Raw genomic sequence first — 19,600 nt, forward strand, 5'->3', positions numbered from 1 at the left:
GGAAAATGTTGGTTTAAACATCCTTGAGAAAGGGCACCATGATGCATAGAAGAGCACCGCCACATAATCATGAGTATTCTTGTGAACCATATTTAATGCCCTTTGTAAAGAAACCTCATCCCCCTTCAAAGCAGCAATACAAACAAAATTAGAATAACAAATATGTAAGAGAAAAGAAATTCAACTTTTAACGCATACATTAAATAAATAAATAAAAAACATTTTTTTGTCATCCCAGCACTAGTGTAATCCACGGAATTGTGATAAAAGCTCTCAATTGTGCATTGCAGATTCATCTTCAGTGCCATCTATTCCCTCTACTTTCGGAAGAAAAACGCTTCCATTACCTCACCCCTAAGAAGAGTTTTTAGGCACTAAACTAAACTGCATGTGATATTTACGGCATTCAAAGGAGAAACTGGTTTCAGGATTCTAGTCTTCAAGTGACTGCTTGAGACAAGTATTGTTCTTGTTTATCCAAACATATAAATTCGGAAAAGGGTTCGCTATCAGAGGTCACCAAAGCACTCAAAATACAAATGTAGCGAAACTCAAACACCTAAACTGATCCTCTTGGAAAAGCTCTATGAATGAAACAATTTCGGATAGAGGCCGGCAGCTACTTTGAACATCATTGGGAAAATGGGCATTGCCCAACTAGGTCTTTCACAAGAACAATACAAATTCCTACCCTAATTGCAAGGTCAATGCATATACCGAAAACCGAATTTTTAATAAACACATAAACAAATAAAAACAGCATCTCCCTAATCTACAACTCCAACCCAGATACTGAGATACACCACCAATGATATAATTCTAAATAAAACATAATTTCCCTGAAAATAAAAATTAATAGCAATACAGTAAATAGATAAACAATTGTGTACCACGATAACACCCATGGATTCAACGGATCGGGAAGCGCCGTTGACGGGGCAATTGGAATACCGGAAGCCGAAGATCGCATCGGCTGCGGACTCCGCGGGGCAAGAGGTGGGTTCAGCGGCGGAAATTAGCCGGACCCATAAAACCAATATCACGATCCCACTTTCCCAAACCCTAATCCCCATTTAAGAATCAAAACCTCTCCAAACACCAAATTAACCGAAATAAAAGAAAAAACGAAAAATTAAAATGGGGAGCTGCTCGGCAACAGCGCGACGGCGGATGAGGAGCAAGAAGGAGGGGGCGCAGGGGAGAAAGCCCGGCGCATTTCAGCGTCGAGGCTTGTTGGTTGGGGAAGCAGATTGGATTGGATTGGATTATTAATGGTAAATTTGGGAGAAAATCGGTTGGTTTATTTGGAATTATTGCGGGGAAAGGAAGGGAAAAAAAAGGGTGGTTTTGGTTTTGGTTATGGTTATGGTTTGGGTAGTTTGGTTATGGGGTGGAGAGGAGAGGAAAAGCCGAGACGTGGAGATATCGGTGAGTTCTTTGTTTGAGTCACGCTCGTGTGCTTCTCTGTAATTGCCAACTCCTTTCTCCCCTGTCTCAGGTGGTTTTTTAATTTTTTTTTTTTTTAAAACAAAAGATATTATTTACATTAAAAAAATAAAAAAATGAATTAAACTTCATAATAAATTAGCAATAATATAATTCGGTGTTCATTAAAGACCTCTCGATTCCTTTATTTATTTATTTTGTACATAATGGTGTTTTAATTTAGCTTTTAGGAATAAAAAATAAAAAATGCTACTTTTTTCTGTGATGATAATGAAATGGTGTTTTAAATCTCCCTTTTTATAATTTAAAACAAAAAAGTTATTTGGTGGGTTGTTTGGACTCAAATAATATTATTCGTGCTTAATCTTAAAAAATACATTAACGCATGCTCAAGCTTAGCTTAAATTATTCTTTCAAGTTCGATCTTGACTCAACTCATTTGTAAATCAAAACTCAAAATTTTGAGTGGTTGGTCGAGCTTGTTTTCTTAAATGAGCTCGAGCTTATGTTTGTTTAGTTTAATTAAAAATAGAAATTAACGAAATTAAACATGATAACAAGTCGTTGATGTTAATAATAACAAGCCTAATATGTTGTTACAATTCAACTAATTTTATTTACCAACCGAGCCAAAACAAAATAAAAAGGAGCTAAATATGAGTCGAACTCAAAACATTCGAGCCGATTTACAGTCCTATCTAGAAGTATCTAAACTTGTTATTTGAGAACTTAAGTAAAAGGGCTTATACAGGTGCCGAGAAATATTGTGCGTTTTTACCAAGAAAAGCTATCTGATAGTTATGGAAAGATAATATATATATATAGGCTTTTAACGAAATTTCTAAGCAATTTAAACAAAATAGTTACTCCAACAAAAGGATAAAAATAAAAAATAAAAAATAAAAAATAAAACAAAATGGTTGCTATCAAATCACTCCCCGCGGCAACATCGTTGATACCAATGTGGGTGATAATGTAGTTTCTGTTACTCTTTTCAGCGTGATGACTGGAGATGTCCTAAGCTTATTAAACTAGTTTATAATTGTGTGAATACAATAACAATGAGCAAGTGCTTTTAAATTATCAAGTCAGCTTCTAATTGACTTCGTTTGAAAGTGCTTTTCTAATGAGTAAAAGCCTTACTGGTCAAAATGTTTTGGATTCCAACAAAACTTAAAGTGCATTCTAGAAGAAGCACTTCAAATGTTTATTCCTGATTCACTTGCAATTTAACTAAAGATTGGTTACAGAAGCACTTTCAGATATTTTAAAAACACTCCAAGCGCATAACATCGGTTTTCTCCTAATAACGTAGTCGAATACGAGGGCATGGCCGCATTGACTACTGACTAGTGCCCACCCGCTTTCCAATGCACCCGAGTTTAAATATCTCCAGTCAGTAATTTAGATTCAACTGGAGAAGAATATCGTCTCATAACAAGACCTCCATGGCATCCCATCCACCCAGAAGAATGGGCGCCACTGGAGCACCGAATTTTACAGCCACCAGGATGTACGCATGGCAGCCAACACACCAGATCCCATGAACAGGAAGACAGAAGCAAAACACAAATTTGAATATTCTTTATGGCATCCCATACCCCATATCATTTCCAACACACCAGTTTTACCTTGTCAGAAAAGTTACAGGGGTTGGAAAGTTTCAACAGTGGACGCTAAGACGAGGCTTGTTATTAACACTCTAAAAATGTCATCTTGCAATATCAACATAAACGAGAAACAACTCGATTACGGTTTTGAAAACAATTGCAATAACACGCCACAGCTTTACATAGCTTACTGCGCAGATGGCTAACAAAAGTAAACCTTTGCTAGGAGGAAAGACAACACTTCACTGCTGTGAATGTTTTCATAATACCTCCTCTAATCCATATCCCTCCATCACATGAGATTGGGGAAACAGAAAAGTAAACGTAAAAATCCAGTAAGAGCTTAACAACGAAGAGATAAAATGTAAAAGGAGGGGTAAGGGAGAGATGGTGATAGCGGAAACTAGCAAATGATCACTCGTTTAATGCAAGTGATTTCCGCATTTTTCTCCTCCTACATACCTCTCTTTACTTGTGTCCGTTGATTCTCCTTTGCTTTATTCATTCCAAACACCTGAAAAAGGAAAGTGTGCAGAAGGAACAAAAAAAGGACCGAACGAAAATCATTTCCCTTGTTTAAAACCCCCCATTATACATTTCCCCCAAGTTGTACTGTGAGAACAAAGTAGATCTCGAGCCTCTTTGACAAAATAGTCATGTTCTCACCAGCATAAGAATTCTTATCGTCATTATCTTCATTAACAAAATAAATGTTTTGTTTGCGAGGCTAATATTCGGAGCAGAAAATGTTATCCGAGTTGTTATGCACAAGTTAGTCCAAAAACCTAATTAGACATTCAGTTTCTCTCTCGTGCGGAGAATATGAAAAAAATCCTCCGCTGGAAAGGAAAGAGAGAATGCCTAAATCAATCAGAAATATGAAACAATCATTTAGACCTAAAGGGAAGCCAAGGGAAAAAAAAACAGTAAATGTGCTGCAGCAAGTAACCTCTGGCAAGAAATGGACATATAGCTCCATACCAGAACCAGAAATATCAGCCTCTTGCATAGGAACAATAGATCTATCAACGAGCAAAAGTGATCTTCAAAACAGTTCCAACAAAGCCTGCACGTAACATAACACATCAGAACAATCCACAATCATTCACAACGACATTATCTTCAGTAAAAGCATAATAGTAAACAGAAGATGAATCATTCTTCAATGAAAATAGAACATATTGGGGCTTAATTCGGCATTGCAAACACATAAGACTTGAATCTGCATTGCAAACGCATAGACTTGAATCTTGAATGCCAAAACAGACAACTAAAAATAAAAGAAATTTAACCCAGAAGATCGGAAATAGGACCAAATTTGTATCCTCTCTCCCCCATTGATAAAAATAGTAAGAAAAATAGGAAGGGAAAAGAACGAAAAATGGCCTATAAACAAGTGTACTGGACCTGTGTATATCTGACATTCATCAAGTTCGTAAAGTTAATACCATTTTTTGCACAAACATATTAAAGGCTTAACAAAATGTCGAAAAAAAAAAAAAAAAAAAAAAAAAGAAGAAAGGGCCAAAGCAACCATTCTGTTGTTAGATACGATAATTACCTCAACCAAGAATTCTTCTTCTTGCAAGGAGGATGAATATATAACAAGAAAACCATCACTGGGTGCAGCACTACCGAATGAATAACTACAAAAAATCGCCTGAGAATTTGGCCTGGCAGGTCGCACACATCAAACCGACAGAACCAGGTTGTGTTCGTTCATAGACCTCATGATGAAACTCATTTCTGCACCAGACACAGGTGCTAATCTCATGCCTGCTTGTGATATTTGGCATTGAGGGCAAAGAGTCCTTTTCAAGCCAATCAGATGAACTGAAACCTTGTTCCAGCTCTCCATCATATGACAACACTTTCGATTCCTTTGTATGTGAGGTTGCTTGCACTGTCGGGATATTATAATCAAACTGACCCGGTCCCAATCCTTCCAAACCTGACATGTTGTCAAACTTTTCATTTACACTTAAAGCTCCGTTTGCACCCTGTTCATTGAAGCAAAATTTGATATAAAGTCATTTCTACTGAAAATACAACATATCAGATTCTTTGCAGAGTTTAGTAGTAAAGAAAAATTTGAACTAATTCACTGGAGGAAGACGGACAGACTATCAAGGAAACTCATTGTATGTTATGTTTCAAAACAAGTCTAAAACTGTGCTCTAAGAAAGAAAGAAAAAGTGAAACTACACAGGCAGTGGCGGATTTAGGATTTGAATCTTGGGCGGTCCCAGTGTTAAAGGTCAAATTTTTTTAGATAGAAACAGAGCACAAAGCATGCAAAAAAAGTTTCAGTTTATTCACTGAGGCATTTCGTCAAACATTTGATGAGCGATATCGAGAAAATTTATCGAGTTGTCTACGCAACCTGTCGAGTGTAGCCTGCGCAACCTGTTGAGATATGCCTAGCAGGTATTACATCAAACACTTGGTAGGTACAAAAGGACCCGTACAAAACATTCGGAGGGTCCTCGGAAGACCTTAACATGTATATTTTCTGAACTCGGGGTGGTCTTGGGACCACCTAGGTCCCAATGTGCATCCGCCTTTGTATGCAGGTACAACAAAAGCTGAAAAGTACACTGCAGTCTCAAATAAATGTCCTCTACATACATCACAGTCCCTCATACATATATTCTCTATAGACAGCATACCTTATCAGACAACATATCAAAGTTCGGATAGTAGCCAGATGACTGCATGAGTTCAGATGATGCATCACCCAATCCACTCGGCTGAACATTATGCTCATCAGTTCTCCACATAAATTCAGCCATGACATCCCCAGAAGGTTGGGAATGATTTAGAAAACCCGTCATGGGCTCATTGTTCCTGGATTTTTCGGCACTCTCAGTATTAGGCTGCTCCCACACTATGCTGCTATAAACCCTGTTTAGATTATTTTCAAACCCAGAGGTTTGTTCATTACCATTTCGATGTATTAAACCATCAACAGAACCTCTAATCAGCTTATCATCCAACACTGAGCTACTGAAAATGCCAGTTACTTTATTTCCAGTGAAAAATGTTTGGCTATTCTCTGAATGAACAATGGAAGGTCCTCCAGAACTTCTTTCATGCACAGTGTTTGTTATAGAATTGGAAATTGGTCCAGCACAACTGCTGCCAAAAGAAAGCATTACCTCGTTATTCCAAGAACTTTTTGCCTCCTCCTTTTTTGATTCTTCCATTGAGCTTGAGTATGTGCTATTCACACTCTGTGCATAGCCAGAGGAGTAAATCATACCAGTTTCAGAAGAATCCCTGCCCTGTTTAACAAATGGAACAGATACATTAATTTGAAAACTCTTTTCCTGCCAGAGTTCCTCCTCTATGTAACTAGGATTCTTTGCATTACCTAAATTGATACAACTTTGTCCATCCAGACCTGGAACGCTTGAAGAGCTCCCAGTACTTATAACATGCTCATTGATTTCCATTGCATCCACATTCAGCATACCATGCTCGCTGCTTAAACTGATTGCCTTGTCCTCATTCCCAGATAGATCAGTATTATCAAACTTGGGCCTATAAGATGTGCAGAGTGACTCACTATTGTAAACATCCCTGACATCACATGTTTTCTCATCAGTAGTACTACATAAACCTCTTTCAGAGCCTCTTTTCTGCAGAGACTGTATGATAGTTGAAGGAAGAAGCGAGCAGGCTTCAGAAGTACTTTGCTGCAAGAAATTAGTACAAACATTCTCGGGTCCAATGCAACTCCCACTAATACCAGATATTGACCTGCCATTCCCACAATCATCCACATCATCAAATTTTGTATTTTCTTCTGTGCTAGTTAATTGGTTGTCATCAAAATTCTCAGACCTCCGTTCTTTTTGCATACCATTTAAAGCAGTACCAGTGTCCACTTTGGGCACATCAACTGTACTCACAGAAGCCTTATAACCATCATTTATTCCATCATGAAAGCAGTCCAAAGTATTTGTTTCACCAAAGCTGAGACCAGGACCAGTAGGCTTATCCACCAACTTATCATTTGTCAAATTAACTGCACTACCCTGCTCAGAAAATCCCAAATCCTTACGAAGTTTATTGTTCTTCAAGGCTTGATCCTCATAAGACAATGAATTAAATTCATGCTTGTTTGTTCCAAAACAATTTGTTATATCATTATTCACTTTACTGCAAGGAAAACCAGCACTCAATTCACATTTGGCTACTGCATCAGAAGATATTTCCCTGTCTATTTGACCCGACTCATAAATCTTCAAAGATGTTTGCAGAATACCAGTCTTTATGGGGTCAACTTTCTTAGGCATACCCATTTCTTCTCCTGCTTGAAATTCCTGTGAATTTTCTGTATGAAATAAGTTTTCTTGCTTCTCATGACCAGGTGATACAAAAGTAATAGGCATTAGAGAGCGGCTAGCAAGCTCATTAGCTTTGATCTCATCTTCAAAGGCATTAGTATCCTGTTGCATACCCTGAATATATGACATGAATGAAAATAACAGAATGATAGAAAATAACAAAAAGGGTGCATAAAGTGACTTACATCTCCAGAAACCAATTTATTAGAAAGCTGAATACTGCCATCAGTATGTCCAGGAATTGACTTGTTTCCAACTCCAAAATAAGAGATCAAGTACGAAGAAACTTCCTCGCATGACACAAACTGCTGCCCATTAGGGCTGAATAATACCAAATTAGGGAAACTAGTATAAGTGCCAGGCAACCATCTAACTTAAAAATGCAAGGTCAAAATTAATAGTAGCTATCCCAAAATAGTTGATATTTTTTGCTATGGGATATTTAATGAAACAATATACAATACACCACCTGAGAAAAACAAATACAGAAAATTTGAATTACCTCCCATACCCTTCTCCCAAAAAAAAAAAAAAGACAAACCATGGGTATCAAAGCACCAACTTCCAGAAATCAGTTTACTCAATGAAGTTATGTTCAAGAATTGAAATTTCACCAATATTTCCGATATATCAAACGAAATTTTGTACTGACTTTCCACAAAATTTCAGTGGTTTTGGTTAGATATCGATTATTTGGTGGAAAATCTCCAAAATTTCAGAGTTTTTTTAATGGAAATATCAATTGAATTTTGGTGGAATTTCAAAACCAAAATTACCCACCCAGAGGCAAAGAAGAGCAGCAGCGTGGGGCAAGTTGCAGAAGAGTGCTGGTGTAAAAGGTTGGCTCGATACAAGCCAAGATGGATGTGAAGAGAGTCCGACGTCAGAGAAGTACAACAATAATCTAAGGTTTAAATATACGTGTTCCACTTTGTTTCAGGCCATCAAATTGAATATATCACATGAAAACAAAGGACAGGATTAACCATGGGTGTATGAAGCTAAAAAAGTGTGTGTTCATCATTTCCCTAGCATATGTAGTTTTAATTATTATGCTTTATTTTGTAGTTGAATTTTATGGTATTCTTTCCTTGACCGGCCAAAATTTCTTCTTTTGGGAGGATTTTATGGCAAGGTTTTAACGAGGGTGCTTTGTAGCTTTTGCACCTTTATCATTGTAACCATCATTTTATACGTTAATTAGTTTGTTTTGGAGTTTGTAGAGGCTCGCATATAATTTAAATGTTCAACAGCTCCTCTTTTTTCATTTTCTTTTCTAACCAGTATTTCAATCAATATCGATGTACCTTTCCATATATCTCTCTATTCGGGCTACCAAAATTGAAACTCATATCCTTCGTTGCGTGCACCCTAAATTAGCAATGTGTCGCATGAGTTTCTATTGAGCACCCAATTTAAACTCAAAACATTTTTATTGACAATGAGAGAACTACCTTATGTATCGTTTACAGAAGAGTCGAACTAGACCTCCATTCCTCTTGAGAGCCAGCAAAATCTTCCAATGCACCGGCAACACGTCACCAAGCTCATCCGCAGGCACAATCTTCCTCTTCTTCCTAGCGCTAGACCACTGCCCCTCCAACCCTCCCAGAAACGCTAACAACTGCGCCTCCGTATCCATCCCCTCCGTCCTCCTCCTCAACTCCTCCCCAAAAAAACCGTCCGCATTCTCCAGCGCAGCTAAGTCCACAACAACTCCATGTCCGTTCACCATAACGATCTCAGCCTCCTCCACCTTCACATTTCCTTCCTTGACTTTCGCCTCCTTGACCTTCACTTTCTTCTCACGCTTAGCCACCGAAACCACTCTGTTCTCATCTTTGCGCGGCCGGCCTCGCTTCCGTCTGCCCTCACTGCTCTGAACAACAATCCCGGGCGTCGTATTGTCACCCCCACGCATCTCCATCGAAACATCAGCGTTGACACTCGGGTAAGATATAGTGGCATTGGGATATTTACGCGGACGACCTCTCTTCCTCTTTGTACCGACATCGATCGAGAGTCCAGCCGAGAAGTTTTCCGCAGAGGGGCCGGGCGTGGCGTCGTATTGGGCGAGGCGGACGGGGACAGGGACAAGTACGTCGTCGTTTTCTTTTAGGGCTTTTTCGGAGGGAAATAGCTGCTTCAAGAGAGCGATAATCTGGAGGGTTTCGGGGTCTCGGGGTTGGGAATGGGGAATCGTTTTCTGCGATTTGGGGTTTGGGACTGGGAATTGGGAGTTGCGAGGAGCGAGGCGGAGGCGGGAGTATGTCTGCTTGCGGCTGCCGGCGGATTCGTTGAAGACGGAACGGTCGATTTTGGGGATCAATACATTGTCGTCGAAGCGGCGGGTGGGGCGGGATTGGGATGAGGAGGAGGAGGAGGTGAGGGAGAGAAAGTAGAGGTCTGATTGAGAGAGGAGGCCGAGGTCAATGAGAGGGAGGGATTCAAGGTGGAGGTGGTTAGGGTTAGGGTTGTGGTGGTCGACGACGGGCGGGAAGGCCATGGCATTGAACAGTGAGGAAGATGGAGAGATTTGGGAGGAGAAGAAGAAACAAATAGCGGACCAGGGTGGATGTTAAACGACTAGGCGTTTGGACCCGACTTTTGATTGAGTGGCGCGCAGTGTCGTTTGACTTCTATGAGAACCCAACTACATTCTGACAAGTGTGTAATTTACATTAAATTGGTTCACAAGTACAAAAACAACGTACTGGTGCTATTATATATTGTCATGTAAAAAAAACTTACACATGACAATATACTTTTGGATCAAGATGTTACGTTTTAAATTACTCGTTTCACGTAAAAAAAATTTCGTATGAGAGGTAAATACTAAAATCAAGGCCTTGAGTATTTGGTCAAAGTTTTTGAAACATTTGCTAAGGGTTAGTTTAGGATTGTGGTGTTTTTTAAGGAAAAAAACTTATTAAAAAAATATGGAACATCATTGGTAAAACAAAAAAAAAAAAAAAATTATTTAAAAACTGTTGTCAATAACAGTAGAAAATCATAGAAAAGTATAAGCATGCTAGAAAAAAAAAAATACAAAGCATAGTAATCAGTGCTCGTTTAATGAATTTTTCAAATAACAAGTATACGCCCACATATTTTACAAAACTCAATCATTGCCCCTACGTTATTTTCTTTGACCATTATTATATCACATTAAATACTATATCATTTTTAGTCATTTAACATATCATAACAATTTATATAAAAGTTTACCAAACACATTTTTTATTTATTTTTGTTAACAGCACTTACAAAAAATAAAATAAAATGCTTTACCAAACACTCAATAACTTTATTTTACAACCGATTACTCACACAGCACAGCAGAAGCTGTTTTTTTTTTTTTTTTAAAGCATAGCAATACCAAATTAGCCCTAAATCAGTTGTTGATTTTCAAACCCAAACCACAATCCGAACTAAGAGCATCTTTAATGGACTTCTTGAATGAGCTTTTAGCAAAACCATTAGATAAGGTAGGCTTTTTCTTAATGGTTATTTAATACTCTCGCTAATGATGTAAACATTTCCATTTGAGTTTAACAAAATTACTACCATTTGGCAAAAAAAAAAGAAAAACTCCAAATGACCCTATCCGCCAGGCAAAATAGAAATTTCACTGAGATATCCTATATTTAGGCAGGAGAAAAGAGCTCTTAGAGCATCTTCAAAGGATATGTCAAATTTTAAACATCAAAATGATAGTTGATAGCTTATGTGGCAATTTGACATTTTGTACAATATTTTGCTCCACCCGATATGTTAAATAATAATGTCATTATCATTTAATAAACTTTTTAAATAATAATGTCATTGTCATTTAATAAACTTTTTATCTTTTTGTGGAGTCCAATGATTAAGGCAACCAATCAAATATTTCAAAAAACATAACAACATTTATTATATATTATATTAATCTATTAAAATATAATTTAATAAATTGGACATCTGCTGTCAAATTTGACAGCAAAAGGCTTTGCCTTCAAATGACTCAACGCCACCTAAGAAACTGAAGGCTCGATTGGAGAGAGTTTGCTGCCATTTTTTATTGTTGTATGCCTACGTGGCAATTTTGACATCTCCTTTGGAGATACTCTTAGTGGCTCTTTGTAATTTATGCTCCATTTTTAATATTATTTTAAACAAAATAATTAATTCGTATGTTTGTTCTAAAAAATTAAACTGAATTCATTAATGATCAAAATACGAATAAAAACATTAACATTAGCAACTAATAAATTGAAAATTCAAGTGGACTCTAAGTCGTCACATTAGAAACCACATTGCTCTTTAACGATAAAAGCAACCAGTGAGTGCGCCGCCTTATTACAAGCTCGAGGGTAAAAATGAAACTTGACTGACTCCAAATGAGAAGCTAAGATGGGAATATCGTGGATAGTCCCTTCCATATGCATCCCAGTGATCTTCTCTATCGTCACTATATCCAAAATCTCTTTAGCAACTGAGTCCACCTCCACATTTGTAAACTCTTGCTCTATACAAGCAATAAGTCTGGCTTGAATAACCTCTGCCTCTACCTTCATCACATTAGAGCAAAAACGAAGGCCACCAGCTCCACTACCTCCTTTTTATAATTAACTCATATTGGCTAGAACTTCAAAAATAACCTTGAAGAGGTCTGAAAAGGTAGATAACATTGAAGAGGCCTGAGGTTACTGGCCTTTTTTTCCTGGTTAATTGTTAGTTTGCATGTGCAACGCTATTTTTCTACTTTAAATTTCCCACGTGATTCTCTTCCAGATGTTTTTTTATAGCAAATGCATTAGTGTACTATCTATAACTTGATGTTGTGTATCATTGAATGCTACGTGGTAGTCTCGGAAAATTAGTTTTTATGAATGTTAGAAAGATTGTAAAATTGGTGGATAGGATTGAAGACACTTAGAAATGTCTTTTGTTTTATCTTTGTTTATGTCTCGTGATAGTATTCGAGCAACACCTTGTATTAATGACATTTTTGTGTCATGATTTTCTCGCTTGGGTTTTAGACTTTAGGATGCCTTATGTATCATCTTATGATGTTTGTGTTGGAGTTGTGCCCTATAAGCCAATTACGTAACTTATTTTTTAATAAAAAGGGGGACAACTGGTGGCAAGTTACGGTTATCCACCTTTCCGGGGGCCGAGAAGACTCACAAAGGCATTTCAGCCTCCCACATTCGTAATATTGAATATTATGTAATAACTCCATATTAATTAATTAATAAGGGGCAAGATTAATTTATTTTTGAGTTTGGCTTTATAATATAAAGGTAGTATTCTACGAATGAATCCATTTGATTTAAGGTATAAAAGCAGAGTCCTAAACAAGATTAGGGTATGAAGACTTGTATTCCATAGTCACTTAGTTTGTAAACAAAGTTCCTAGACATTTAGAAAGTCGACTCAACATTGACTATCCTGTAAGGTCGGTGTCTATCACACTAAGGTTAACATGATCTCTTGTTACGTGTGTTGGACACGTGGTGGATATATAGGTGCTTGTCTGTTGAACAAGTTCACTGAACACTGACTGCTTAAGAAGCCTAAGGTACTTACCACATGTCAAACGTTACAGAGCTTCAGGTTATAGTATTCAAATAGTTCTTAGACTTAAGGCAGCATCAGATTTCTTGTATTTTTAGATATGAACTTTAACTTCACATCAAAGCCTTACTACCTCGCAGGGTCTAATAATGTGTTGCTTGGATTCATTTGTATAAGTGTGGAGGTATATAAATGCGCAATGAGGAATCTATCATTTTTTTGTAATTGTTCAATAGAAAGACATATCCTCAAAGCCACTTGAAGATCCATCTCAGAAATCTTCTGCCAAAGTACTTGTTGATCAAGCTATATTGGTAACAATTGTTTCAACATGAAATGTATCATGGTGATCGAAGACATCTGTATGTGATTTGACATTTTTCCATATCACTTAAATCTTGATTAGGATATAGATGATAGAAGAACCAAAATGCATTGTAATTACAATCAAGGTTTGAAAGAGTATCATGATTATTTCACAAATACTTTAATCTAATGTGGGTAGACATAATATGCTGTTAAGTGTCACTCATGACTTGTGCAATTAAATTCATTTATTAATTCATTTCACTATCCGCTTTAGCTAGAACCTAAGAGATCACACATATGTGATAGCACTAACGACATTATATGGATCATGATTAGAATATAATTAATTTTTAATTATGTTGAATTAAATACTTGGGCCCATTGGACTTGGTTTTAATTTAAATAAGCTTTGAGCTTCAGTTAATTAAAAGGAATCCAAGTCACAAGTCTAACGAGCTTGTAGGAATGGACTTGATGCAAAGAGAAAGTCCATCAGTCCAGTTAAAGGTGCAACAAGGGTATTTATAATACCCATTGTTCTTTCATATGTCCAAAATTATTAAATTTGTCCCTCAATGAAAAAGAGGGAAAAACCCAATAGCTATTTTTCTAATGTGCCCCAGAAATTAATCTTTCACTCCATCTTTTATCATTGGTGTATTTATGTGGATACTCCTAAAGAATAAATATTTGGAGAGCTTTCTCGTGATCAATCATGAAGAGAAGAATACAAGTATAAGGATGATCCTACAAAATGGCGCACACATGGTAAAGAATCTTGTAGGTGACTATCTTCTTCATCTTTATTTATTGCATTATCAATATATAACAAACCAAATATGTAAATGGAATAAAATATTGTATGTTTATTTATCATTTTCTGTTGCATATTTAATCATTCGAATTCAATTTGTCCTAATAATACCCAAAAACATAACGGTTTGAATATAATTGTTGTAGGCATAATTTACTGAACAATTATGGAGGCCTTAGAGCAACTCCAACGTTAGAGCCCTCCCCCTGGCAATACACTATTCAATCCACCTAATGAACAGTAACTGCCCTTAATGAACAGTAACTAGCCCTGGCAATAGAATTTGCATCTCCACCATTACACTTCAATAGCCCTGGCAATAGGTAATAAAATATTAGTATTTTTTTTATTTATAAAATAATACAAAATAATTTTAATTGTAATATCGGATAAGATTTTTAATCGTTCTCGTTGTGCCACGTGTCATTATCCGAAGTATTATTAAATAATACAAAATAATACAATTATTGATGATGGATTTCTGATAAGATTATTAACCAATCACGTCGCGCCACGTGTCATAATCGGTTCACAATCTTTGAGGATAGATTTCCATCAGATTTTTAACGAATGACGGCATGCCACGTATCATAATATGTTCACAATCTTTGAGGATAGATTTCCATCAGATTTGTAACGAATGACGGCATGCCACATGGCATTATGCAGAACCTAATCCTTTCTGAATCCTCTATATAATCCACCATCCATCCTCACAAATCTCACACCAAAATTCTCAAGATCTCTATCATTATTCATAGTTTATGCTTCCTTATTCACAAAAATCTGTATCATTATTCATAGTTTCTGTTTCTTTCTTTCAATGTCTTCTTCTTCTTCCTCAAGGATGATGTGGGAATTCAATCAGGAAGAGGAAGAATTGTTTAACGAATCTGAAGCAATCTTCAATCACCAGGGGGTAAGAAATGAGAGGGAAGAGGATGAGGAGCGTCAAATTGGTATGAATAAGACTCCACATTTCTCGCAACTGCATCTCATTACCCGTAAGCGACTATGAGTAACTTCAACCCAGCTAGTACACAACGCAACATCTTCAATAAGCGACCAATTCGTACCTGCACCAGTGGTCATTTTGTTGAAAAAAAATGGATTCAAACTTTGAGACAAAGAAAGGAATGTGATTGAAAGTAATTGAGAAAATATGAAATTGTTGTGTAAGGTAGATGATAATGAGAAGGTATTTATAGAGAAAGTAAAAACAATTTTTTTTACAATTTTTTTCAGATTTTTCAAATTTTTTTTTTGAATTTTTTTGAATTTTTTACAATTTTTTTAAAATTTTTATTCAATTAATTAATCTCTGCCGTTGGATATAAAAAAATTTGAATTCCAACACTCCAAATTGTGCCACATGTCACAACAGTAACTTTTCTTAATTTTAAAACTATTTTTTCTTTTATTTTTTTATTTATAAAGCATTTTAATATCCACCGTTGATCTCAGATCGAACGGTGGATATTAAATAAGACTTTTTTATTTTTTTTGACCGTTGAGATCGAACGGTCCAAATTAAATAACCGTTGAGATCTAACGGACCATGGGAAGCCACGTGGCTTCCCAACGGTAACTGACAAAGGTTTTTTTTTTTCTTCTGCTTTTGTGTCAGCGACGCGCCCCCACGCACGAGTGGGGTGCACGCACCTGACACAAAAAAAAATTTAATATTGCCTCACGCCAGGCTGACGTCACATGGCCCTCAGGCTCTCGGGCTGGCAATTCCCCACGGGCCTGGAGCTCAAGCCTCCACCTTCGGTCGGGCTAGCCCACGCTGGAGATTTTTCAGATATTTTTTTTATTTTTTTTGAATTTTTTACAATTTTTTTTAAATTTTTATACAATTAATTAATCTCTGCCGTTGGATATAAAAAAATTTGAATTCCAACGCTCCAGATTGTGCCACGTGTCACAACGGTAACTTTTCAGATTTTTAAAACTATTTTTTCATTTATTTTTTAATTTATAAAGCATTTTAATATCCACCGTTGATCTCAGATCGAACGGTGGATATTAAATCTGACTTTTTTTTTTTTTTTTTACCGTTGAGATCTAACGGTCCACATTAAGTGACCGTTAAGATCTAACGCACCGTGGGAAGCCACGTGGCTTCCCAACGGTAACTGACACAACCCTTTTTTTTTTTTTTTTTTTTTTTTTTTCTGATTTTTGTGTCGGGACGCGCCCCCACGCGCGGGTGGGGTGCACGCGCCTGACACAAAAAAAATTAAATAATGCGCTAACTCCACCCTGGCGTCAGCCTTGCGTCACCCCCACCTCAGGCTCAAGGGCTGGCAATCCCTCACGGGCCCTTTGCTCGGGCCTCCCTGATAGGAGCATATTCATGCAACTTAAATGGCTTGTTCTCGTACATTTACGTTATGTTTCTTTAGTTATTTTAGTTCTTTATGCTTCTTTTGTGTGTTTTCAGGTTCTAAGGGCTTAGGGAGCAAGAAAGTGCATTTTGAGGCTATTTGGAGCATTTTTGGGCATGGATTGGATAGCTTATCCATGGAGCCAAAAGGATGGATGAAATTGAAGGCCATTTATGCAATTTAGGACATACAACAAAGGGCCTAGCCCATTCTCTCTTATTCTCTCCCTTATAGCCATGCAAAGAACCATCCATTCCATAAAAAACAACCCTATTTTAAGCCCATTCTAAAACCTTGCCATGCATCACATGCATTCCCCTCATAACCTAGTTGTCATTCCACTTCATCAACACATGCATTCCTTTCATAAATCAGCCACATATTCACCCACATGCACTTTAATCATTCAAACATGCACTCCCATTAATTAAACCATTCAAACCAACACAAAAACACCAACATTCCCTCTTTGCCGTGCAAACACATGCATTTCCCTTGCCATTTTCAGCCATCACACTTCATCATTACACCACCATTCATTCTTTAATCCACATCCATTCATCATCATTCACCTTAACTTCAATTCACATGCAAACAACACCCATTTCTGCACCAAAGAAGTCTATGCCGTGACCTTCCTAGCCATTTCCAGCTTTTCCCTTTACATTTCACATGCATTCCATACTTCTCCTAGCTGTTTTCCATCATTATTTCAGCCACCATTCACTCTTTAATCCACATGCATTCACACACACTTCACATAAACAACATTCACATGCAAACACAAGCTTTAACCAACAAACAAAACAGCCAACACATGCACCAAAACACCCATGCCGTGCACTTCACATTGAAATTCCAGCATCTTCACATGCAATTCCAGCTTTCACATGTTGTCCTAGCTGTTTTTCCATCATTCCTCCACACAAACACCTTAAACAAACAGCCATATACACCTCCACTCCTCCTATAATACCCTTGCATTCCCATTACCTAAACACATCTCATTTTCATACACAACACACCACAAACACATCCAATCTTCCCTTATAATCCAAACACCACTCCTCATCCATTTCCATAATTCCCCAATCCATTCAACACACCAACAATATCCCTTAGACCTTGTGCTACGACGAAGAGGAAGATAAGAGGGCCTAAACGTTCATACAATTCAAGTTTGAGTTGTTGGAATGTTTAGGTGTTTCTTTGATTCTCTTTGTTTTGTACCATGAGGAACTTCCTCTTTCGACATCAGTTTTGCTTCAAGGGTTCTTTCTTCTTAATCCTATGTTCACTCATGTTATATATTTTTATGTCAAACCTTTTGTAAACATGAAGTGTAACTAATCTCTCTCTAGGGATTCGATGTAGCCTTGCAAGAGTGTCATGTAGTTAATTCAGAATTCTCATTTAATCTATCTATTTCTTGTTTCATTCTCCGATTTAATTGTGACTTAGTGTGTTAATTTTAGTGCTTGATCATCATTTGAATTAACCACAGGTTGTTTAGCCAAGATTAAAGCACACATCATGCATAATCTTGGTGGATATGTGAATGAATGAAGGGAATGTTTTGCAAACATCCTGCCGAGTGTTCCCTTTGGTTTTGGGAAAGTTTCTTATGCACTACATATTCTTGATTAGGAACCAAAGTTGCACATCACAATTAGGTTCATGATTAGGGACATTTGATCAAGTCCACACATCATATGGCTGATCATATCTAAGTGAAACAAACCCAAGAAATAAGTAGAGGGATGAGTATAATCTGACTTAACAAGCATGGACTTGGCTTAGCAATGGTGAAATCGAATCTCTAGCTACATCTCTATTTGTGCTATCTCATTTCATTAGTTGTTGATTCATTTATTTGTGTCTACTTCATTTTCTTGTGCTTTCAAGTTACAACAACAAATCTGCCTAAATTGATTAGTTTTATTTCTCTTATAGAGTTTTTGCAAAACAAGTAGTTGTTTAGGTCCAATTAGTCCCTGTGGATTCGACACCCTTATTTGTGCCATTATACTAAAAATATTCTAGCACGAAGAAGGAAAACTTCAACACCATTTCATCAATTTCATATTTACATTCTGTCTTAGTGTTTTAACGTTTAGTTTCGCATTCTTTGAGTCTAGTTTAGTGTTTTATATTGTTTTTACGTTTTTGAGTCAGTTTCCAAGTGATTAACAATCCCTCCTAATCCCCGGTCCAGAACGATCCCTACTTATACTTATACTACAATTGATAAAAAGAGGGTTTAATTTGTGTGCGTATAAATAACCGCATCAAATTTTGGCGCCGTTGCCGGGGATTAGAAAATTTGCTAATCCCTTGGATTGTTTTATTTTCGTTTGATCTTTTTATTTTTTTTATTCCAGATTCTTAATCTTGTTTTGTTTCTTGTTTTAGGTACTAGTTTATGACTCGGAGTTTTCATCCGATTCGTGAACATATCCTGGAGTGATTGGGTTCTTCGTCCGGCTGCAAGACGTAAAAGAAAGCGCTACTTGGGAGGCAACCCAATGCATTGAATAAAACAAAGCATGTTCATAATAAAAAAAAAAAAAAAAAGAGATACTAAACATGGAGAAAGGTGGAGCTTCACAAAGGTTGTTTACGTGAAGCCCCACTACGAGGCGTCGGAGCGGAAGGCATAGAAGCGGGAGGCATCGGAGCGGAAGCCATTAGAGCGGGAGGCATCGGAGCTAGAGCATTCCAAGCCTCAATACTTGGCCAAGCGTTGGATGACCCAGGAAAAAGGTGCCTCTGGAGATAAGCAGCAAGCTTTTGACGGTCACTTTGAATCCGACCTTCAGATTCTTGCAGCTCATCAAGCTTCCTCTTCATGCCCGCCGAATAGTTATTTGCAAGCACATGCAAACTTCTATTCTCGTACTTAAGTTGTTTGATCTCCTGCTTAAGACTTTCCACCTTTCCCATCAACGATTCCACTTGGCGGGACCGAGCAAGCAGGCGTTGGCCCATGTTGGACACATAGCTCGCACACTGAACACTAAGTGCGAGAGACTCTTGAACGGCCAACTCATCGGACCGTCCTGACAGCAGCCTACTATCTTTTGGAGTGAAGAGGTTCCTAGCTACTATTGTAGCTGTTGT

At 37.3% G+C, this 19,600-nt stretch overlaps 1 protein-coding gene across 3 annotated transcripts; it reads right to left on the reverse strand.

Moving 5' to 3' along the window:
- Positions 1-3,727: 3,727 nt before the first annotated feature.
- On the reverse strand, positions 3,728-9,994 carry LOC137748724 (uncharacterized). 3 transcript variants are annotated; one of them, XM_068488911.1, is made up of 5 exons: positions 8,863-9,994; positions 7,594-7,729; positions 5,726-7,510; positions 4,618-5,056; positions 3,728-4,122 (listed from the first exon to the last, which is right to left on the reverse strand). In XM_068488911.1, exons 1-4 carry the CDS (start codon positions 9,912-9,914, stop codon positions 4,703-4,705), a joined length of 3,327 nt encoding a protein of 1,108 aa, XP_068345012.1. In that variant the 5' UTR covers positions 9,915-9,994; the 3' UTR covers positions 3,728-4,122; positions 4,618-4,702. The 3 variants fall into 3 exon arrangements, with proteins under 3 accessions (XP_068345012.1, XP_068345003.1, XP_068345018.1); XM_068488902.1 differs by having other exon boundaries at positions 5,726-7,522; XM_068488917.1 differs by having other exon boundaries at positions 5,726-7,384; positions 8,863-9,993.
- Between the last annotated feature and the right edge of the window lie 9,606 nt (positions 9,995-19,600).

Source organism: Pyrus communis, chromosome 1 (genome assembly GCF_963583255.1).
Source record: "Pyrus communis chromosome 1, drPyrComm1.1, whole genome shotgun sequence".
Taxonomy (NCBI): Eukaryota; Viridiplantae; Streptophyta; class Magnoliopsida; order Rosales; family Rosaceae; genus Pyrus; species Pyrus communis.